Genomic DNA, 21,116 nt, shown 5'->3' with positions numbered 1-21,116 from the left:
TGTTGGGAAAGGTTGTTTCATGTCTGGACTCTGCATACTCCTTTTGTAGGTAGCTTGTATTGTTAGTACCTACTGCTCCCCTTTCACTTCCGTCCCGAAACCCTCCTCGTTCACAAAGGCAGCTTTCAACCCTATCGCCTACTTAATGAAGAATCTTGAGAATAAGATCTGCGTCTTTTCCAAAGTTCAGCTACGAGGCTAACGTCGCATATTCTTTATATATATAACTGTAAGCATGGCCTCAAGGAGATCTCGGACGAAAAAGACTACGCTCCTTTCACATACTCGACCGCCAACAGTCAGAGCCAAACATGCAGCCCTATCGTCCAAAGCCACACGCAATCTTATTCGCGGCCATCATCGACTTCTCAAAAACCGGGCACAGGCTCTAAAGGCCAACGATAATATTCTAATCGAAAGGATCGATGCCCAAATTCGAGAGAATGGCGGCTTAGAAGGCTATCAACTTGCTAGCAGACTCGGACAGTCGCTAGAACGTGGTGGAGACTCAAGTAAAGTTTTAGTCGACTGGCTAAGTCCACAATTATCGCGGTTACAAGATAAGGCGTCTAAGCTTAGGGTGCTCGAAGTTGGTGCTCTCAGTACCAAAAACGCTTGCTCTATGAACCACTCCCTAGATGTCACCAGGATCGATTTGAATTCCCAGGAGCCTGGGATATTAAGACAAGATTTTATGGAAATGTCACTCCCTCGTGACGCTGCCGATCAGTTTCACATTATTAGCCTATCTCTGGTTCTCAATTATGTCCCAGATGCCATTGGCAGGGGGGAAATGTTGAAGCGATGCGTTGCCTTCCTGAGAAAGTCACCCCTGTCTGGGTCATCCTTCCACATCACACCTAAGTTGTTTCTAGTCTTACCTGTGGCCTGCGTCAAAAACTCGCGATACCTCACAGAATGCAGACTGCGGGACATAATGTCTAGCATGGGGTTTGTTTTGGAAAAGAGCAAGGAGACTTCGAAGTTGATATTCCAGCTCTGGGAACACAGCCATGACTTCCATCCCGTGTCGTTCAAGAAAGAGGTTTTGAGGCCTGGCAAAATGAAAAACAATTTCGCCATTGTCGTCAAACGATGAAAAAGGGATGCACAACGACCGCAAGGCTGACTGAGAGGCTCTACTGTACAGAAATCATATTTTCCGGCAAGAACGCCCACGCGGTTCCAACAATTGCCAATGCTGTTGATATGAGTAAAAGAAACCAGTCTAGGATCCACTCTCGTCGACTGATTTCTTGTCCGAATATTTTCAAATAAAATGCAAGTGGCAGGACGATGCAGATGGTAAAGCACAAAGCAGAGCCCATCAGCGCCATGATTCGGTCAAAGGATGGGCAGAGGATTGCCATTAGCACGATGACCGCAATCACAAGAAGCCGTATAATGGCTTGCAATGACTGCCGAATGGCTACCCGTATGCTATTGGGGTTTTCTGATACTAAGGCAACATGTGGCCCAAGCCCACAAAGGACTTCAACTGTAGCCACCAGAGGTCGACAGCTGTGTTCATCAGTGAATATGAGCTCGAAAAAAGGTTTATAGAAAAGAGGGAATGAGCTTACTTCAGAGGCACTTTTGTAATTGGAATGATTGCGATAAAGATTATGATGCAAATAGATATTCCGCGTGGATATTCATTCGTCAGCAGGATGTTGGCGGTGACTTCATCACGTACTTCATCACCAAACATCACCCATCCCACAATAGCCATTGCGCAATCAAGGGAGTACTGTTATATATAATGCGTTAGATATATACTGTTGCTTTATTTTCTTTTTATCTATACCCTCGTACCGTAAAAAGATATGTAGCCCACAGGCTCTTTCCATACTTGCCCGGGTGCCTCATATCTCTATATATATTGGGGAACACGCCGTGGCCGCCCCAAGGTGCTTTACGGATTTGATAGTCAACTTATCTCGATCCTTGATCAGCACTTGCAAAGGACTTACACATGATCAACCCGAAGCTAAGAGGTACGGTCCGCCAATTGTTTGGGAATAAAGAAGTCCTGGCTGGTTCGTAGAGGGAGCCCGGACCGTTCGGTTTGAGGAGCCCATCAAGGCATATTAACATAACAACTTCGGGGGGTTAGTTTGTGATGCAAAATGATCGGGAGGAAAAGACTAAGGCGTACTGGATGTGCAAGAGATGATACCTAAGATACTAGTCACACTAAGAAGTCGCAATGGCACAAAGTTCAAAGGAACAAGCATGAGACCACAGATAAGTTTCCACTGGAGACTACTCAGTCCTGGGATTAGAGCCTGGAGGCTGTCAGCAAAAAGTACAACCAGGGCGACACAAGCCCCTATGAGTTCCAAACAGAACAGAAGGCTTGTCGCTAAGCGTGCATGGTTCCCAAAGCTTATGTAGGCCAAATCAGCGTAGGTAACGAGACTCCGATCAACATCTAAGCACCTAGCAAGGATCTTAGCTGTGTAAGAAGTTACGGCGGCAGCGAACGAAAGAAATGTTAGACCAAGCAGCCAGCCAGCCTGCTTCATTGCGAGCGGTAGGCTCAAGAGTCCAACGCCGATTAAAACATTCACGGAGTTGAAGATCGTTTGCGGCACGGTCGACTGGCCAACAACAATACTCTCGCGAGTACCATCTTCATGATGTACTTGCTTGACGAGTAGAGATTCAGTATCCTCACTCGCAGGTGCATCAAGGCGGGCTTCTTGCTCCCTGTGGAGTTGTACGGCGTGTCGCCGTGTCGCTTCGCTAACACGAGAGGATATGGTACCGTACGACGTTCCGGCGCTCCTATCCAACGATGATCCGAAAATGCTAGCGATTCCTTTTGGCGTACCTTGGTCATCGAGGCCATGACCATCTTCCTCACCGTCGGCAGCAAGCAATGGCCGACGGTCTTGGGACGTAGCAGTGTCATGCACGGCCCATTCTTCGTCGGATTCAACCGTCACAAACGAGGGACGGCGAGGAATTATTTCTGGGAATCCTGCAGCTCGTTGCCATGACCGAGCAAAACTATCAATACTGTTGACCCCACCTGCGTGTCTAAACCGCGCGGAAAATGATGCTGCCCTGAATGACGTAAATATTTGCAGCTAGGACAGCTCAAAATTTGACAGCTCACCTTGGTCTGTTGACAGAATAAGCATCGATTAAATATCCTGTCGGCCCTGAGGAATTCCCACGGGAAAACACATCGAGTTCTGGTGGTAAATCTGGAGGATTCGAACTTGGTATCCTGACACCAAGTGTCGTACGCTCAAGCGTACTAGAGCCTCCTATATCTTCGTCCTCAAATGGCGTTATGGGGCTCGGCATCGTTATTATTTCTTAACAGAGGAGGAGGATGGAGGAGTAAGTAGACGTGAGGGCGCTGGTGGTGTTGAGAAAGAAATTAAGAAACAAAAAGTAACAAGAATGCGAGGTCTCCGGAACCAAATTCGGATGAAAGCATGATAGAAGAGCAACCACAAAAATCCCTGCTTTCTTTTCTGCCAAGACACCTCTACATAAGTGAAAAAGTTCCGTTATTTAGGGAAACAGTGGGCAAGAGCTAATTAAGCACAGATAAACTATAGGACAGATACCTAGTTCGCTAATAAGTGTCTTGAGATGTATTACAACAAGGCGACGATGATAAAGGGGGTTGAAGGAGATACACAAAGAAATAAACATAGAAAAATACAGATTAGGATGAGTGCCCCTTAGTCAGTATTAGACATGTGCTTAGAAGCGAACTTGTATGTCTTATCTCATGGTTCACCCAAGTAACGGGGTACAATTGTTTTATTAGCATTGGTTCAGTTACAAACTTTCAATACTCGATAATGGATGACTATGGGTTATTCTGTATATAGTAGATTGTCAATGAATACAGGTACTGTCAGAACTGTAGTGCTGCCTACAATCTCTGGGATAGAGTACTACTATATACTTTGTGTGTGTGTATTACATACATATCGAGTCATAGTACTGTATTAGGTATAAGAAAATACGTGAATGTATATGTATTTCAAGCCAGCAATGTCAAACATACAGTACATCCAAAAACTAAATGTATGAAAGTGCCTCTGTGCCTGGAATTGAGTATCAATGAGTCTTTCTAGTACTCCAGAGGGTTGACTAGAATATCAAAAGTAATAGTTACACATACACATAGCTCACTTTAGCCTGTCATCAGTAGTGAGTGCTTTGGAGGGTTCTGTATAGTATCTACTGTTATGCATGTACCAGTAAAAGCATGGGACTGTCAAGCCTTTTTTTTTTAAAAAAAAAAAAAAAAAATGAAAGAAAGAAACCAAGAAATAGCGGATCTACGGAAGGCTGTATTGTTGTTTCGCTACCTGTCGGGTCGGGTACTTGCTACTACTACTACTAGTAGGTACCGCCTCTATATTTCATTGGCTTTGATTGGTTGGCTTACGACATGATACTTTTAGAGCCAATAGAATGCTAGAAAGTAAAGCGGAAGGGAACCACAGAACAAAATAGAATAAAATACAGACTGGCCAGAGACAGTAGAAATATGTATGTATGTGTGTACACTATACAGTGTATCATATCTGCGATACCTAAGAGAACAATAGTACAGTACAGGCTTGCATCTATGATTATATCAGCAACTACTAGTAACTAGTTGGCTAACTATTCTTATGGTCACTGCCACCCCACGGTGCCTGATGAAATTTGCTGAAAACACCCCCGCTACTGGATTTGGACGGCACATTGAACTAGCTTCAAGGTATGCAAATTATCACCCTCAGTTCCCGACTTTATTACTTGCTTCTTCTTCCTCGCTGTCTTTACACCTGTCCCCCCTTACCCCAATACTCTTTTAATTCTTCATCTTTAACAGAGCTCACGAGTTGACACTTTCGGTCAAGTACACACGTTAGGCTTTCTACCCCCAGTCGTTCAACATCGTCGTGTCGCCCAACATGAGCGCGGCTCAGGCGAATGAAGCGGAGAAGAACATCGAAATATGGAAGGTTAAAAAACTAATCAAACGTCTGGAGGCCGCCAGAGGAAATGGCACCTCGATGATCTCTCTTATCATCCGTAGGTTCTTCCACGGCCTCACCATTGCAGATCGCAGCTAACACTACACATTTCAGCTCCCAAGGATCAGGTATCTAGGGCGGCAAAAATGCTGGCTGAAGAATTTGTAAGAGTTTTGGTTAATTCCATTTTGGAAGAGAGAGACGCTAACCGAGATCCTGTAGGGCACTGCTTCCAATATCAAATCCCGGGTCAATCGCCTTTCTGTTCTGTCCGCCATCACTTCCACGCAGCAGCGTCTCAAGCTTTACAACAAGGTTCCCCCAAATGGCCTTGTCGTCTACTGCGGTGAGATTATCACCTCTGAGGGAAAGGAGCGTAAGATAAACATCGACTTCGAGCCATTCAAGCCTATCAATACGTCGCTTTACCTGTGTGACAACAAATTTCACACTGAGGCACTGAGCGAGCTTCTTGAATCGGACCAAAAATTCGGTTTTATTGTTATGGATGGAAACGGTGCACTTTTTGGCACGCTTAGTGGAAACACCAGAGAGGTCCTTCAGAAGTTGAGCGTCGATTTGCCCAAGAAACACGGCCGTGGTGGTCAATCAGCGCTGCGTTTTGCGCGTCTTCGTGAAGAGAAGCGCCATAACTACGTACGCAAAATTGCTGAGCTGGCCGTCCAAAATTACATAACCAATGACAAGATTAACGTTGCGGGTTTGATCTTAGCTGGTTCTGCCGACTTCAAGAACGACCTCAACCAGTCAGATATGTTCGATCAACGGTTGCAGTCCAAGGTGATCAAAGTCGTTGATGTATCTTACGGAGGAGAGAACGGTTTCAATCAGGCCATCGAACTCGCGTCGGAAACTTTGAGTAATGTGAAGTTTGTGCAGGAAAAGAAACTCATTGGCAAGTATTTCGAGGAAATTAGCCAAGACACCGGGAAAGTCTGCTACGGTATCGATGATACTCTCAAGGCGTTGGAACTTGGCGCAGCGGAGACACTTATTGTATACGAGAACTTGGATGTCACCCGATGGGTCTTGAAGGACTCGACCGGTTCCGAAGTTGTCATTCACACAACCAAAGCTCAAGAGGAGAACAACCGGGAATTGTTCCTCGACAAGGAAACCAACACTGAAATGGAAGTTGTCGATCAGTCCTCGTTCCTTGAGTGGCTTGCAGAGAGCTATAAAGATTTTGGTGCGGCTTTGGAGTTCGTTTCTGACAAGTCTAGTGAGGGTAACCAGTTTGTTAAGGGCTTTGGTGGTATTGGAGCTATCCTCCGGTATAAGGTCAATTTCGAACAGCTTGCCGACTATGATGACGAGGACGAGTTTTATGACGGTATGTTTGTTGTCAACGCTAGTTAACTAGCCTGCTGACGCCGAATTACTACAGATTGACGGTCCAGCGACCTCGCAGGGAGCGAGGATGAAAGGCCAGAAGTCCCCAAAGTGGGTCTTTTGACGGCTCGCCCTTTGTGGCATGAAGGCAGCTTTGATGGTAAAACCATCGCTTCATTGGTAAGGACCATACTGCCTGGACCGAGCTCTGTCCAGCTGCTCAAAGGTATGCGTGCACACACTTTCCAGCAAGAATGTTTATTGGGTAATTTCTAACAGCTATGCTACCTGACAGGGCCATCCAAGCTCCGTACTATTGAGATTTATGTTACCTACACGGTCTAGGTTGACACAAGGTGTACTTGGCACAGGGAAGGTGGATGTGATACGATGCAGCTACCCATAAGAAATTGTCAACCCTGTGGCATTTGAGCTAGCGAGTTAGGATTGATTTATCCCAGAAAAATATGCCTTTTTGGTGTTACTGTCCAGTTCTGTTCATTTTTCCTACATGCACTCTTTATACATGCCTAAAGAAAAGAAAAGAAAAAATGGGGGGAGAAGGAGAAAAGGGCGGGAACTCTCACCTGTCCTTCTAGATTACTTTGCCGTATTTGCGTGTATATTCAGTATTGTGCATTTACTTAGATATATTTTAGAAAGTTACTTTTCTCTGGCCTTTACCCACGATTACCCACAAGTTTACAAGTTTGCACTTGCAATTATCGACTAAACACATTGTTCATGATCACTCAGACCATGTCCCCAAATATCTACAAGTCTCGGTAACATTGCGCAAATAGCTCAGAATCTCAACTCCCACGCCTCTTTCCTCTAGAGTATCGGCTGTCTGGCACTCAACCAGGAAGACATACTGCCAATTCTTCTTCTGACTTGGCCGGGAGTTGATGCTTGTAAGGTTCATGCCATGGGTCTTGAATATTAACAAAGCCTCCGCCAATGCCCCAGGGGCATATTGACGAACCATGAACGATATCAAGGTTTTCCTTACTGTTGGTGCAGATGCTCCTTGCACGTGGCGATTATTCAAGTCTCCGAAAGGACGCGGAGCTGTACGGTCCGAGTTTTTGTTCCTCAGCACCAGGAAGCGTGTTGTATTATCGGTTTTGTCTTCGATATTCTCTTCTAAAACATCCAGGCCATGGAACTCAGCAGCAAAACGGCTAGCTATTGCAGCGCTTTGTTCTGTTTTTGCCTTTGAAACAATCTCCCCAGCCTTGGAAGTTGATGAGACATCCTGCCTTTCAATGCCTCTAAAGTATTTTCCAAGGAATCTTTCACATTGGCCCCAGGCTTGCGGGTGGGTGTAAAGCTTAGCTACAGAACCATAATCCTGTTGACTAGAGAATACACCTCTTCGGGCTAAAAGGCAATGGTGCACTGTCAAATAATGCACGCCGCATACCTCGACGTCCTCGTAAAGGCCTTCGGGGTCTGCCAGGAGGTCAAGAGTCTGAACGACTGAGCCGTTAGTCGAGTTTTCACAAGGAATGATAGCAAAATCTGCTTCACCCTGTTGTACTGCGGTGAAAGCGTCCGTGAATGATACACAAGGTAACAATTCAGCAGACCTCCCAAAGAATTCAACAGCAGCCTAGAATTCCGATTAATGATATTGGATTTTTTTGGGCTTAGGATCCTGACCTGGTGTGAAAAGGATGCAGCAGGTCCCAGGAATGTCACAGTGACATTCTCCATAGCTGTTGGAATTTATGGGACCAGGGAGAGAGTGAGGATATTCCGCTGTACTTGCTTGAGCCGAGAGACATCCCCGAGCGCAAGATATATGTGGGGGAACGTATTTGAAGCAAACAAGTCAAACAACATACTCAATATTGGTTATTGAGGTTGAATTAGCGAGCTTCTTCAATCACATTGCAATGGTCCCATGCCATCCCCTATTCCTATTGCTGCTAAACCCCAGAAGAAAGCCTTGTTATCATTATAAGCCCCATTTTCTGAATGAAGAGGAACATCTTACTCCCACTGGGGGGAAGAAGATCGGCAATCGCTTTGCGAACATACTCGTCACTTTGCGATCGTTTGCACCGCGAATTAACATCACGGATACTCCCTTTGACCTTTGATTATCTACATACCCAACCTTCCCATCTCCTGAGCTTGACATTAGCTGACCTTCTTCCGGGGCCTCTTGTATCGTCGCATATTCATACGGCCCTCCCCTCGGTCACTCGTGCATTTCGTATGCCGGCCGGCCATCACTTGGCTTATTTTCCTCCGCAGGTTACACTATCACAGTTACTACCAGATGGTACTGATGTCTTACATAGTCCCGGTGAACCTTTTGAAAGGCGTCTATGGGCGGGTGGAAGTGTCAGGTTTCCCGTCACAAGAGGTCTACTTCTTAATGGCGCTCGAGCTGTCTGTATCGAAACAATTCGTGACGTGATAGTCAAGGGACATGAAGGAGCGGAGAAAGTGATAGTTAAAATAGAGAGGCGAATGGGCGTGGTACAAGAGGGGGAGGGGGAGGGCAGTATCAGGGAGCGGGTAGGGAAAGAGACTGGAGACGAAGCTGGCCATGCTTTGGTCATTGAAAATAGGAATCTGGCTTTTATGCGGAAGAAAACACAAGGTGAACTGAATTATGACAAGATGAATTTTAATAACTTTCAACGAGTTATAAAACGTGCGCAAGTTCATCCAACACGCCTAAAATGTACATGCTGACTCCTATTTTCTTTTGTTTATCTCAAGCTCCTTCTAGCCCCGAATATCGCCTTCAAATCAAGCCGACAAGGTCATTGCTGTTTCGCTTCTCTGCTCTCACGTTCAATGCTCATTCCATTCACCTGGATGAAGCTTATACTCAGAATATAGAAGGTTTCCGGAACCTGCTAGTGCATGGGCCGTTGACTCTGACATTGTTGCTCGCCGTCCTTGAAGCACATCTCGCCAAATCAAACCAGATCATCAGGGAACTTGACTATCGAAATTTGGCTCCTCTTTATGTTGATGAGCCTCTAACCATCTGTGGCAAGCCAAAGTCTGGAAAGGACAATGCAGTATGGGATGTATGGATTGAAGGAAAGAACGGAGGCCTGGCAGTACGCGGTACTGCTTTTACAAGCACAGTGTAAGGAATGGGCTTCACGTCTTTATATCACCACGAGCACTGTCTCGATATACAGTTTCCCGGCACAAGCTAGTGTGCATCCCCTTGGGTAAGGAACTCAGTATCCATGCTTCCAGGAGATGGAATCCACGACTTGAAGCAAAGCACTAGTATAGAAGTTCGGCCGCCATGCTACGACCTTGATCTCTTCTACAACTATGCAGCCTAAACCATTCATTCATCATTAGATTGTTGATATGATCATCATTTTAAAGCCAACTTTATGGAGGAGCCATGGAAAGTCATGATTGATGCAAAATTTCATGCAGTAGATTTAGTTCATGGTCGGGACTAGGTCTCAAAGACGGCCTACTCTGCGATGTGGCTCTAGGAACCGAGGTTGCTTTATTTGGGTAAATACAAAGTTGTTCTCTAGACTAGAAATCTAGTCAGGGCAGCTTTCACGCAGCAAATATCAGAATAAGACTCCTGCGATCGATTAATAATTGTACACCTCCAACAAACTATTAACTAGTTATAGTAGTCATCACCCAACCATTCGGAATGCCCACTGTCAAATGAAATAACTATAAGGCTGCACTGCGAGCTCGGTAATTTCTCAAGCCTCATTCAAACAGAATTTAAATGAGACAATCACCGAGTCCACAGTCCCGAACCATCTCATCTTGATCCGCATAGCTCAATCTTCCTTCTGAGACCTCAGGCAGACATGACGTCGTATACAACACTGCCAGGTGGCCAGAGCTGGAAGCCTTGTTGAGCGGAATAAGCCCACCGCAGCAACGATACTATCATATAGATATCATAACTATATTTCAATAAGAAAAAGCGTCAAAAAATTATGTATTATATACATATTTGTCTTTTTAGTGACACCTTGGTTTCTAATATTTTAGCTATTAACTACAGGAGAGGAAATATATATATCTTAGATGAAAGAGTATCATGGCTGGTATTATATTTAATACCAATTAACAATGATTCTGCAAGAAACGCTCAAATCCATGGATACAATACAAAAGAGTGTAAAAGACTGCGTACGATATTACTCCATAAGTTAAAAAGATTTCTCTGACCGATACCGGAAAAAGGTACTGCCGCAAAATTGCACTAGTGGATGCCTTTTATATTTTGTCTCCCACAACATATTCCTCCTCCTTTCCTTTACTTTCGAACAACCAAGGTGATCTAAGTCAGGCACTGCATGATGTTTGCAACGTGTCTTGTTTATTCTTGATTCATCTTAACTATTCAATTTCTTATACTCACATAGATGCAATGGATCGTTTTTGGTCTGTGCCGCCTGTGACAAGGTACTCATCCTACATCCCTATCAAGCTGCCAACCCCTTGATCAAATGACTGATTCTTGAAATACCAGGACTTTAGTTACGCTTACTTTCGTTCAGTCTGCCCTTGTCTATGGCGGTCTACTAAGTGGTAGATATGTGGTATTCCGTCCGGAGCTAGTCTTCAAGCTACTTCCTGAGGCATGGAGGTTATTCTCGTCATTCTTTTTGACAGGGCCTCGCCTTGACTTTATACTTGATCTCTACTTCAGTACGAATCTGTGATGGCCTGGTCTAACCGCGCCACTAACATGCAGTAGTGTTCAAGTATGGCAGCGCTTTGGAGGCGTCATCACCGCGGTTCAACTTACCGGGTGACTTCTTCACGTACGTGTTCTTTGTAGCCACTGTTATTACGGTAAGTTATGGGAAAGCTTCGTTTCTCAGTGTCTTGGCAACCCTACCCTTTCTGCCTTTATTACCTCGCATATCTGCCCGCCCAGCCTTCATCTAGCTGAAGCGGTTCCTGGAAGTGAGGAAGATTACCCCTGCATCTCATACAGTACCACATTCGCATTATCATTTAGGGCTGCATGCGTTGCAGGTATGGTGGGACGGCCTTTGAGATAGCCTACGTGATTAAACTCTATTCACGTAGGTGGTTATGGTGCCCTACATATCAGAATTCTATTCTATGTCTTAGCAAAACAAATATGCTTATATCCGTTCACTTCGTCGAGTAGCCTTCCCCCTGTGCTGACAAGTTAAAAGCTCACCGCAGGTTGCCTATTAGATGATGTAATTTTCACCCATGGTGAGGCCGCTGCAGCATCCAGCATAATTTTACACACTAACCCTCGGCAGCACTAATAATCGCATTTGTCTACACCTTCGCCCAGGACAACCAAGGTAGAAAAGCCTCCTTTTTCGTGGTCCAACTGCCTGTTGAATTCCTACCATGGGCGATGCTCACCTGGACGCTTGTGCTTAGCGGGTGGCATGCAGCATTCAGTGAGAGCATGGGAATAGTCGCGGCACACATGTATGATTTCTTCTCACGCATATATCCGACTTTTGGAGGTGGTAGGAACTACATCATCACGCCGACTGTTGTGCGGAGAATCTTTAGCGCCCATACCCCCAGTCAGCACCGGGCCTATGGAACAGCTTATCGTCCGAACCCCGAAGAAGGCCGGGGCTCTTTTCAGAGCCCTTGGAGCAGTAGAGGACCAGGCAGAAGACTGGGCGGAGGCTAAAACGACTGTCTTAGTTGTACTATAATTTGATAATGATAGCCTCGGCGCCGAAGTATAAGGTGAATAGTTTGGGCATTTAGAGACACTGTAATTAGATAAAATAACTTAGTCGGCAGCGAACGTCGATTGCAACAAGGACTTCAGAGTTTTTCGTAGCTGTGGATCGGTTGCTATTCAAGTCACGGGATGTCTATTCAATTGGTAAGGGGATTTGCGCTAGCCTATTTTGTCATTAGACTGGTCGCCGCACTTCAAAATTTCCCATTACTGCTTTCTCGCTAGCGCCCCCAAAACTTTAGCTCGGTAGGTGCAATTTTTCCTGCGTTCTTTTCCAACCTGCGCGCACTCTTACTTGGCTACTCTGCACGCTCGGAGCAAGCCTGTTCAAAATGGCGGTCGCATTGGCTAAGGAAGAGATCGACTATACAATCAAGCCAGAGGCTGGCGCTTCCAACATTTCGACATCTGACTGGCCACTTTTACTGAAGAATTATGACAAACGTACGTGCGCATCTTACCTGTATTCTTGCAGAGCTCATTGGTATTCTGGCTTCGATGGCTTCATATCTTGCTCAAGTGACTAACTTTAACTGACTGTACTTTTACAGTCCTCGTCAGGACTGGTCATTTCACGCCAATTCCCGCCGGTTGTTCTCCTCTGAAACGTGACTTGAAGTCGTATATCAATTCTGGCGTGATCAACCTCGACAAGCCATCTAACCCATCCAGTCATGAAGTGGTTGCTTGGATGAAGCGGATTTTGAGGTAATACCACCAAGGCCAAAACAAAGGACAATTTGCTAAATCCCTTGGTTTTATCTTTTATCAGGGCAGAAAAAACCGGACACAGCGGAACTCTTGACCCAAAGGTCACCGGTTGTTTAATTGTTTGTATTGACCGTGCCACTCGTCTGGTTAAATCGCAGCAGGGTGCAGGAAAAGAATATGTCTGCGTGATCCGCCTGCACGACAAGATCCCGGGTGGTGAGGCGCAGTTCAGAAGAGCTCTTGAAACGTTGACCGGTGCACTTTTCCAGAGACCTCCACTGATCTCTGCTGTCAAGCGTCAGCTCCGTATCAGGACGATACACGAGAGTAAACTTTACGAATTCGACAATGATCGGCATCTTGGTGTCTTTTGGGTCAGTTGCGAGGCAGGAACATACATTCGAACTCTTTGTGTTCATTTGGGCCTCCTGCTCGGTGTTGGAGCGCATATGCAAGAGCTCAGACGTGTAAGAAGTGGAGCTATGGATGAAAACAGTGGTTTGGTGACTTTACACGATGTGCTCGACGCTCAGTGGATGTATGACAACCAGCGTGATGAGTCGTATCTGCGTAAAGTCATCAAGCCTCTTGAGACCCTACTCACAACTTACAAGCGTATTGTTGTTAAGGACAGCGCTGTGAATGCCGTATGCTACGGTGCCAAGCTCATGATCCCCGGTCTTCTGAGATTTGGTATGTTTCCATCCTCTTTTACCGCATTCATATGGTGCCATATGACTTCCCAGAAGAGTGATGATTAACGTGAGACAGAGGCTGGAATTGATGTCAACGAAGAAGTTGTACTTATGACTACTAAGGGTGAGGCCATTGCCATTGCCATTGCTCAGATGTCGACCGTGGAGCTGTCCACCTGTGACCACGGAGTTGTTGCCAAGGTTAAGCGTTGTATCATGGAACGCGATCTTTACCCACGGAGATGGGGTCTGGGCCCTGTCGCTCTGGAGAAGAAGAAGCTTAAATCGGCTGGGAAATTAGATGTACGCTTTCTACTTTTCGCCCCTTTACTTTGCTTTGTGTTTTGAGTTGCCACTGATAGCCTGATGCAGAAGTATGGTCGAGCCAATGAAGCGACACCCGCCAAGTGGAAAAATGATTATAAAGATTACAGCGCGCCAGAGGCCTCCGAGCAATTGGCAGTTGAGCCAGCACCTAAGAGCGAGATGGCTGTTCCTACATCTGAGCAGGCCGAAGCTCCCTCGTCGCCCCCAAATGAGATGGAGGTTGATGAGTCCAAGGAGGACGAGAAAAAGAAACGTAAGCGACATGAGGGAGAGACTCCCGAGGAGCGAGCTGAGCGCAAGCGCAAGAAGAAGGAGAAGAAAGAGAAGAAAGAGAGACGAAAGTCCAAGCAGGAGAAGGAGGAGAGTGATGACAGCGATTAAGGCTTCCCAGGAAGTCCCTTGGTTGCTTCCGATAACTTAGTCTTCCTGTCTGGGAGATTCCAACTTCACCTGTCTCTAAATCGTTATCGGGGCATCACCTGGGCATAATTCCTGTATCATACATGTTTTTCTTTATCGGAGTCTTGGGTTGAAAAGGGAAATCAACATCCATTGTTTTGTTTTGTTTTAGTGATTTTCTATTGAATAATAGTTTCGCTAGGTTAGGAAACGTGTTCCAAGATCTTTCTAGGGGAAAGACAAGAAGGAGAATGGCATCATGAGAGTAATACTTGTTACTCGTAGGTCTTGTTGTGGTGTAGGATGTCTAAAAGCCGATTGGCCAAGTGGCTGAGACCGAGGTATCGTGACCTTGGTGCCGGGTCTTCCATGTACGTGCCACTTCCCCCTCCTACCCAGGTCCACGGTACATACGACACGTACTGCTGATTGATATCTCACCCTCTACTCCATGTGTCGATGAGGGATCGGTTACCTAAGGAATCTACGACAATCATGGCTGCGGAGCTCACGTCAACAAAGCTAAACGCGGAGAATCATCTGCTTTTGGTAATGCCTACCCAATATCATCAGGTTTGGGTTCAAATTATATATTGACTCCCTTCTCCCTCGTAGGACCAACCCCTCCTACGACTACCTCACGAACTTGCACGAAAGAATTTCAAATCAGTTCAGCGGATTGTGGAACGGGAAAGGGAGTATATTATCCCCTCACTGAAAGCAACTGCCAGTGTCTCGCGGTGCAATGATCAAACACCAGATCAAACGCTCGCTGCTCTAGATGCTATGATATCCCGGATGCAAGGCCTTAAGCGAAAAATGGAGAATTTGCATCAGGAAGAGAAAAATATTCATGGCCAGTCAAAAAAGCGTATACAGCATCTGGAAAACCTTCATCACATACATAGTTTGGCAGATGTCAAGTATGATCAGTGGTCGAGAGTCCGGTTAGATAGACTTGTGGCAGACTATATGCTGCGGTCGGGCTATACGGAAAGTGCCCGGCAATTGGCCCATGAGAAGGAGGTCGAGGATCTCGTAGATCTCAATGTTTTCATCCAGTGCCAGCGGGTTGCTGAAAGCTTGCGTCGTGGGGAATCTAAGGACGCTCTGCAATGGTGCAATGAAAATAAAGCAGCGCTAAAGAAGAGCCAGGTCTGTGTCTGGGTTCACATAAGTTGCGAACTGACCTACTGACATTCGATTGCAGCATAATTTGGAGTTTGAGCTACGTTTACAGCAATATATCGAAATGGTAAGGACTGGTGACAAAGGGAAGCTTGTTGAAGCTATGGTGCACGCAAAAAGATTCCTTAGTCCTTATATTGAATCGCAATCAGCAGAAATTCATCGGGCGGCAGGCCTTCTAGCTTTCCCCCGGGACACGATTGCCGAGCCGTATAAGGTATTATATCATTTCCTAGATCAGTTTCTTCATAGACTCTAATAACGTATGACCAGTCGATGTACGCGCCTGATCGGTGGAGTTACCTTTCTGACCTCTTTGTTCGCACTCACCATGAACTCCTATCACTGCCGTCGCGCCCCTTACTACACATTGCTCTGTCTGCCGGGCTATCAGCTCTCAAGACACCATCTTGCCATTCGGCTTATACGTCTTCAAGCTCTAATTCTCTGTCCACTACGACGACAGTCTGTCCCATATGCTCAACTGAGTTACATGAGCTTGCGCGCAACATGCCCTACGCCCACCATACCAAAAGTTATGTTGAGACTGATCCGATTGTTCTACCAAATGGTCGAATTTATGGCCAACAGCGCTTGTTAGAAATGAGTAAGAAAGTTGGTTGCGTTGAAGTTGGCAAGGTCAAGGACCCTACAACCGGCGAAGTTTTTGATGAGAATGAATTAAAAAAGGTTTACATCATGTAGCCACGGACCCGATTCTCGTCCTTTTCTTTCATTTGCTCTCATTTCGGGATGAACAGCAGACTGCATGGAAATAAGAAATTTCAGTTTCTCTGGCCTCTCAGTCACTATCATCACTAGTCGATGCTCTTGATCTCTTATTCCTCGAAGTTTTATCCCTCTTTAAGGATTGGAAATCCATCGTAGGCACTATGCGCTCTTCCTTTAGCTCAAATACGTACATTCTAGCTTCTCTATCTTCTCCTCTCCAACCACCCCTTCCTCCATTTTTCGCTTCAATTTCGCCCAAGGTCCGAGCATGAGAGTATCCTCTGTAGGATGCCCACGGAAACCTAAAGCTAGTAACAACCCTTAGACCGGCATGGCGCGCAAGATCCTTGATATTCCAAAGAGTGTACGGCTCTCCTTCGAATAGTGTGACTATGATCTGTCCAGGCTCATTCCGGAGTTTTCTGCTCTCTTGTGCCATGTCTTTTTGCGAGCCCGGCATATCAGCGTTATCCTCACCATCGAAGTCAGATCCGCTTTCGGTGCTAGAATCCCACCCATCCTCGTTTACATTGTCACCCGTTTCGGGATGAGACGACAGTAGCGGTACGCAAGCTTTGAAAAAGGAAACCAAAAGTTCTTGGTTGGCACGAACTTGTCGATTTACATTGGTGGACAAGCCTCCAACATGGGGAAAATTGAAGCAAATAATGTCCCATGGTCCACCTCTGGTTGGGGGAAGGGTTGTGGTGCCACTACTCCTCTTGGCTTCTTGCCATGCAGGGCGTTTACGTACCCGGCGAGGGAATCCGAAGCGTACTTCTTTCCCTCCTCCAGAGGCGTGGCCAAGTTTCCGAGCGTCGACTGAAAAAAGGACATTGGGCCGGCGACGTTGCCTTGGTTTGTCTTGATCTAGTCCTTTTTCTCCCCTTCCTCCGTGTCTCTCATAATCATCGTCACGATAGCATTCCTGGTTTTGACTTTGGTTTTGGCTCTCTAGTTCGATAGCGATACTTGAGTCCGAGGTATCGTCTTTCATCTTGGGGGCGCCACTAAGAATTCCACGAACATTAGGTTCAGCCCGGGGGTACTTGCTGTACAATACTTCTTCAGAATCGTAGCATGTGGCCAGGACGTTCTTGCAGCAATGTTGGTCAACTAAAGAGCGGGCAAAAGAGAAGTCACCTGCGCAGACCATTAGCTGTGGAGGTATAAACACTACATGATTGTACGGCATGATGATAAAATTCAAAGGAAATCCAGGAGGGGGGGTACCATACCTTCTCCAACCAACAAAATTCGATCATTTTTCCTAAAGGGGATGATCGGCCGTTGACGCAAAGGGTTCTTCTTGCCGACATTCTGCTTAGGTGAAGACGACGCAGACGGAATAGTACTCGAAAGCTTGGAGAAGGTGTGCATTTTACGAGGTTTTTTTGGATTGCCACCTCCATGGCCAGTATGCAATCGTGCCCTCTTCGACTTCGGCATGCTGTCTAGTTTCTGGAAGGTAAACTGAGGTCGAAGATAGCCTGGCGGGCAGAGATTGACAATAACTAACTTGATGCTTGTGCTGCACAAATTAGGAAGAGCGTTTGATTTGATCTGTTCCAAGAAGGGGCTGCTTGCAGGCCCTGAAGACACACCGAGGTGCTAGATTTGGTTGAGGATCTTCGATTTTATGACGATTTTAAAGAGCGCCTTACAAAGCGCCGGCCCGTCCCTTCCGATCAATACTGATATAATACATCCTGGGGTGGTTATTATACTGGCAGGTAAAGTTGACGATAGATCAGGAAGGGGAAAACTTTAGGACTTTGCAGGGTAAGAGAATTTCAAAAAGTTTCAACTCTCACCAAAAATATAACTCTCCCCGACTGGGAGTCGAACCCAGGTCTCCCGCGCTTGTTCTCATCTGAGATGACAAGCGGAAATCATGACCGTTAGACCATCGAGGATAATACATAATATACCACCAATTTTTTTAATCTATTTTATTTTTGCATTGAAAATAATGTATCCTTGTACAGTTTCCCATGTAGATAGCAAGCAGATACTTGTATCAACGATAGTGTTAGGGGGGCTGATATAAGTCACAAAGTGTCAGGTATTTTAAAAATTTCTCACCTATAAGCCATGTGGAAGGGCTCTGAATGAACGGAGATCTACATACAGTGAACACAACCCATATGAAACTGCCTCTGCTTCTCTGGGATGTATGTTAGAGAATTTCCAGAAGGCCATTGTTCAATTCTGGTGTCCGTTTTGAACTTTGACTGTAGAGAGTAGGAGGACTGCAGGAGATCTGAACAGAGGGAGGGGAGGGAAGGGAAAAAAATATAGAACAAGGCGAGAGAGTACGAATGATTGAATAAACAAATAATATCGCCTCTTGCTTTGTAGGGAAGTACTTCGCAACTTCACCTGGTATCTTAAAACACTATGCGAACGTCAAGTTTTCCCATGATAGTGCCATGGCTCCCCTATGGTGGTTCATGGATACATAGATTTTATAGAGCACAAGGTCGGAGTTGCATGTTCACAATGAGAGGCCATCCATGCGATTACACATCCCGTCCATAAAAACATACGAGCCTAGATAGAGGAACTTAGAAACTCATGAGGTGATGTTATCATCCAAGATATTCTGCTTGCATCGTCCCCAAAGAGTATCCCGCTACTGCACTGTAGCTAGTCAATAGCACGAGCTTGCCCTTGGAGAGAACTTTTAGCAAAGGATATTTTCTATAACCTCAATAAAAGAAGATAAAGGTCCATATATACAGATTCCAACCCCAAAAGGAGGAAGAAAAGGGTCTTTTCTCTCGCACAATGATCAAGACTCCTAGACATCTTATTGCACCCCAGATCGCAACGAATACACTCCAAGCTTCTTCCCACATGATATCTAGAACAAACCACGCCCCAGCATTATAACATGTTACGTGCAACAAAGTGCGCTGCTAGCACATCAAGAAATGATATGTGAGATTATCAGCACGGACATCAACGCCATAAATAGGTGAATGGGCAGCAATGAGGTCAGACGTGTTAGAAACCAGGCATGTTAAGTAGGTTGTCGAGAAGAATATAAGCACACCAAGTCAGCCCTCAAAGAACACCAACAACCGGAATACACCTAGACTGTAATGAAATGCATGTATCCATGTAACGTACAAGTAATGTACCGACTCGTGGCGCCAAGGACCCACGAACATGATCCGATATGAAAAACGTTCGAAAGGAGGTAACACTCCTACGCGTAATATAGCAGTTGCCACTTCAAGACCGCAGAGAATCCCTCATACTTTGACTGCTAGCGCTGACAAGTGGATTGGAAGTGGGCAAGACACCAGTCTTTGGTTTGGCGTTTTGCTTAATCTTGGCGATCGCATATACGATTCCACTGACGAAGCCTACAGCAATAGCGGAAACACTGGGAAATGTCACCGGAGCATCAAAGAAAATCAACCCTGACAGGGCGATGGGCAATTTGTTGAGTGCCCCAACCATGGAATAAGTGGTTGAGGATGTCACGCGAACACACCAGGCTGAGGTGTAAGAGATAAATACCGAGGACAAACCAGACAGGATCATCGCAAACATGATGCTGCTACGGTCGGCTGGAGGGAAGTTGCGGTTGATGTTAACGGAAGACCAGTCTTCCATCAAACCTGTGAGAACAACAAGGACAGGGATCGACAACAGATTATTATAGAACATGGCTAAGGGGAAAGTCAGCAAAGGAAAACTTCCAACGATCACCATGAATGATCACATACTATCGAAGTCCTTGAAATTGGTCAACTTGATTCTCTTGCGCATTCCTAGGACATAGGATGATGTGCAGAGACAGTTTATCAACATCCATATGTATCCGGAATTAAGTGTTGAGACTTGGGCGCTCGTATCTCCACTGCTCTCAACAGCATGCTTGATGTCGGCCCATGCAGCAATGATGGAACTGAGTACCATGAGCCCGAAAGAGAACAAGGTCAGGCCGGTAACGGAACCACCAAACCAGAGGACCTCACCGTAGGCAATGAGGATGATCGTTAGGTTCTTGAAGATAGTGTATACTGGGATAGAGAGGAACTGAAGCGCTTTGGAGCCCGTGTAAATCATTCCAATAAGAAGTAAACTGATAGGGAACCCTGATTGTACAATACAAATTAGTTCATTCTATAAGTGTCACAAGAAGCATTTAAAAGTACTTACACTTCTTTGCTTCATCTGCACTGAAGTCACGGTACGTGATAAGACCGCAAAATTTGCATGTTTGGATCGCAATAATACAAACAATGGACTGAGTTACAGGAAAAACGAGCAGTCAGTGCAAGTCCGTATTTGAAACCTACGTTCGCGGTGGCTTCAGCTTCTTGATATCATACCTGAACGCAGAGCAGAAAGAAGTTGAGATTGAAGTCCAACCCAGAAAGAACATATTTGTTCATGACAGTCATCAAGATTGATGATCCACAATACGCCAATACAGGCAGGAAAGGGTTGTTGGAGAGCGAACTGGAAGGGACACTTCTGGGCTGAGGCGGCGCAACAGCTTCGAAATTCTTGTTCCCCTGATCTATTTTATCCATCTCGATTGTATAATCATCGGTCTTCTTGCCTTCCGCCATATTCTCAAATATACTGATCACCCCGAAGCAGGAGTGACTATGACGATAACGGTGAAATGGGGCGATAAGACCAAGAATAAAATCAAGGTAAGGCTGAAACTGTGAAGTAGAGCCGTTGTTGGCACGGGAAGTGGCGAGGCAAAGGGAGGTTTCGAGAGCGAAGGGAGACTATCAAGTGTACCTAAAGACTGATGACAAGGAGTGTGGGGACAATAGAATCAAATCCAAATCATAAACGGGACAACAGAAAAGCAGGCCGGGAGGAAGGTAGAGGGATGGAGAGAAAGACGAAGAGGCTGAGGAGACAAGTGAAAGAAATAAAGAAAGACAGGAAGGACTTTTTGGCTGGGCCGGAAGCGGCAACTTCTAATGTAATGTATGTACCTATACATGAGAATAC

At 45.7% G+C, this 21,116-nt stretch overlaps 9 protein-coding genes and 1 non-coding gene across 10 annotated transcripts; 5 read left to right on the top strand and 5 right to left on the bottom strand.

The window, feature by feature from the left end:
• Nucleotides 1-15: 15 nt before the first annotated feature.
• On the top strand, nucleotides 16-1,373 carry BDV37DRAFT_221280 (25S rRNA (adenine2142-N1)-methyltransferase). Its single transcript, XM_032080170.1, has one exon. The coding sequence runs from the start codon at nucleotides 236-238 to the stop codon at nucleotides 1,097-1,099; it is 864 nt and encodes a 287-aa protein (XP_031937132.1). The 5' UTR covers nucleotides 16-235; the 3' UTR covers nucleotides 1,100-1,373.
• On the bottom strand, nucleotides 1,120-3,744 carry BDV37DRAFT_221265 (putative transporter). The gene is made up of 6 exons (XM_032080169.1): nucleotides 3,125-3,744; nucleotides 2,159-3,072; nucleotides 1,974-2,102; nucleotides 1,816-1,913; nucleotides 1,584-1,750; nucleotides 1,120-1,521 (listed from the first exon to the last, which is right to left on the bottom strand). The coding sequence occupies exons 1-6, from the start codon at nucleotides 3,316-3,318 to the stop codon at nucleotides 1,140-1,142; spliced, it is 1,884 nt and encodes a 627-aa protein (XP_031937131.1). The 5' UTR covers nucleotides 3,319-3,744; the 3' UTR covers nucleotides 1,120-1,139.
• Nucleotides 3,745-4,937: 1,193 nt separating this feature from the next.
• BDV37DRAFT_287241 (translation termination factor eRF1) lies at nucleotides 4,938-6,698 on the top strand (the record flags this gene model as incomplete). The annotated part of the gene is made up of 5 exons (XM_032088073.1): nucleotides 4,938-5,058; nucleotides 5,115-5,164; nucleotides 5,223-6,354; nucleotides 6,433-6,579; nucleotides 6,649-6,698. The coding sequence occupies 5 exons, from the start codon at nucleotides 4,938-4,940 to the stop codon at nucleotides 6,696-6,698; spliced, it is 1,500 nt and encodes a 499-aa protein (XP_031937130.1).
• A 395-nt stretch (nucleotides 6,699-7,093) lies between these two features.
• On the bottom strand, nucleotides 7,094-8,218 carry BDV37DRAFT_221218 (prephenate dehydratase PHA2). The gene is made up of 2 exons (XM_032080168.1): nucleotides 8,019-8,218; nucleotides 7,094-7,968 (listed from the first exon to the last, which is right to left on the bottom strand). The coding sequence occupies exons 1-2, from the start codon at nucleotides 8,070-8,072 to the stop codon at nucleotides 7,102-7,104; spliced, it is 921 nt and encodes a 306-aa protein (XP_031937129.1). The 5' UTR covers nucleotides 8,073-8,218; the 3' UTR covers nucleotides 7,094-7,101.
• Nucleotide 8,219: 1 nt separating this feature from the next.
• BDV37DRAFT_221175 (uncharacterized protein) lies at nucleotides 8,220-9,753 on the top strand. Its single transcript, XM_032080167.1, has 2 exons — nucleotides 8,220-9,024; nucleotides 9,093-9,753. Exons 1-2 carry the CDS (start codon nucleotides 8,337-8,339, stop codon nucleotides 9,473-9,475), a joined length of 1,071 nt encoding a protein of 356 aa, XP_031937128.1. The 5' UTR covers nucleotides 8,220-8,336; the 3' UTR covers nucleotides 9,476-9,753.
• A 996-nt stretch (nucleotides 9,754-10,749) lies between these two features.
• Nucleotides 10,750-14,186, top strand: cbf5 (pseudouridine synthase CBF5; the record flags this gene model as incomplete). Its single annotated transcript, XM_032085321.1, has 10 exons — nucleotides 10,750-10,784; nucleotides 10,852-11,030; nucleotides 11,080-11,177; nucleotides 11,531-11,573; nucleotides 11,624-11,980; nucleotides 12,391-12,516; nucleotides 12,624-12,780; nucleotides 12,845-13,476; nucleotides 13,555-13,781; nucleotides 13,851-14,186. The coding sequence occupies 10 exons, from the start codon at nucleotides 10,750-10,752 to the stop codon at nucleotides 14,184-14,186; spliced, it is 2,190 nt and encodes a 729-aa protein (XP_031937127.1).
• A 513-nt stretch (nucleotides 14,187-14,699) lies between these two features.
• BDV37DRAFT_274974 (protein fyv10) lies at nucleotides 14,700-16,097 on the top strand (the record flags this gene model as incomplete). The annotated part of the gene is made up of 4 exons (XM_032085320.1): nucleotides 14,700-14,753; nucleotides 14,820-15,359; nucleotides 15,415-15,609; nucleotides 15,666-16,097. 4 exons carry the CDS (start codon nucleotides 14,700-14,702, stop codon nucleotides 16,095-16,097), a joined length of 1,221 nt encoding a protein of 406 aa, XP_031937126.1.
• A 97-nt stretch (nucleotides 16,098-16,194) lies between these two features.
• Nucleotides 16,195-17,573, bottom strand: BDV37DRAFT_274973 (25S rRNA (uracil2634-N3)-methyltransferase; the record flags this gene model as incomplete). Its single annotated transcript, XM_032085319.1, has 3 exons — nucleotides 16,195-17,000; nucleotides 17,097-17,267; nucleotides 17,363-17,573. The coding sequence occupies 3 exons, from the start codon at nucleotides 17,571-17,573 to the stop codon at nucleotides 16,195-16,197; spliced, it is 1,188 nt and encodes a 395-aa protein (XP_031937125.1).
• A 378-nt stretch (nucleotides 17,574-17,951) lies between these two features.
• On the bottom strand, nucleotides 17,952-18,040 carry BDV37DRAFT_t196. Its single transcript has one exon. It is a non-coding gene; the product is annotated as a tRNA-Asp (tRNA).
• Nucleotides 18,041-18,690: 650 nt separating this feature from the next.
• On the bottom strand, nucleotides 18,691-21,025 carry gmtA (GDP-mannose transporter). The gene is made up of 4 exons (XM_032083138.1): nucleotides 20,474-21,025; nucleotides 20,301-20,388; nucleotides 19,865-20,236; nucleotides 18,691-19,807 (listed from the first exon to the last, which is right to left on the bottom strand). Exons 1-4 carry the CDS (start codon nucleotides 20,714-20,716, stop codon nucleotides 19,365-19,367), a joined length of 1,146 nt encoding a protein of 381 aa, XP_031937124.1. The 5' UTR covers nucleotides 20,717-21,025; the 3' UTR covers nucleotides 18,691-19,364.
• Between the last annotated feature and the right edge of the window lie 91 nt (nucleotides 21,026-21,116).

The sequence above is a fragment of the Aspergillus pseudonomiae genome (genome assembly GCF_009193645.1).
Source record: "Aspergillus pseudonomiae strain CBS 119388 unplaced genomic scaffold BDV37scaffold_89, whole genome shotgun sequence".
Taxonomy (NCBI): domain Eukaryota; kingdom Fungi; phylum Ascomycota; class Eurotiomycetes; order Eurotiales; family Aspergillaceae; genus Aspergillus; species Aspergillus pseudonomiae.
The sequence above is the reverse complement of the archived record's forward strand: the minus strand, read 5'-3'. Positions and strand labels throughout refer to the sequence as shown.

What these genes read in the sequence shown, in the direction of transcription:
- BDV37DRAFT_221280 (XM_032080170.1), top strand. Translation starts at nt 236, where the DNA reads ATGGCCTCAAGGAGATCTCGGACGAAAAAGACTACGCTCCTTTCACAT.
- BDV37DRAFT_221265 (XM_032080169.1), bottom strand. Translation starts at nt 3,318, where the DNA reads ATGCCGAGCCCCATAACGCCATTTGAGGACGAAGATATAGGAGGCTCT. An exon ending in GGGCTACATATCTTTTTACG is followed by an intron (nt 1,751 to 1,815) that starts GTACGAGGGTAT and finishes TATATATAACAG; the next exon opens with TACTCCCTTGATTGCGCAAT. An exon ending in ATTACAAAAGTGCCTCTGAA is followed by an intron (nt 1,522 to 1,583) that starts GTAAGCTCATTC and finishes TGATGAACACAG; the next exon opens with CTGTCGACCTCTGGTGGCTA.
- BDV37DRAFT_221218 (XM_032080168.1), bottom strand. Translation starts at nt 8,072, where the DNA reads ATGGAGAATGTCACTGTGACATTCCTGGGACCTGCTGCATCCTTTTCA. An exon ending in CTGCATCCTTTTCACACCAG is followed by an intron (nt 7,969 to 8,018) that starts GTCAGGATCCTA and finishes TCGGAATTCTAG; the next exon opens with GCTGCTGTTGAATTCTTTGG.
- BDV37DRAFT_221175 (XM_032080167.1), top strand. Translation starts at nt 8,337, where the DNA reads ATGAAGAGGAACATCTTACTCCCACTGGGGGGAAGAAGATCGGCAATC. An exon ending in CTTTCAACGAGTTATAAAAC is followed by an intron (nt 9,025 to 9,092) that starts GTGCGCAAGTTC and finishes GTTTATCTCAAG; the next exon opens with CTCCTTCTAGCCCCGAATAT.
- gmtA (XM_032083138.1), bottom strand. Translation starts at nt 20,716, where the DNA reads ATGGCGGAAGGCAAGAAGACCGATGATTATACAATCGAGATGGATAAA. An exon ending in TGCAGATGAAGCAAAGAAGT is followed by an intron (nt 20,237 to 20,300) that starts GTAAGTACTTTT and finishes TTGTACAATCAG; the next exon opens with GGTTCCCTATCAGTTTACTT. An exon ending in CAATTTCAAGGACTTCGATA is followed by an intron (nt 19,808 to 19,864) that starts GTATGTGATCAT and finishes CTTTCCCCTTAG; the next exon opens with CCATGTTCTATAATAATCTG.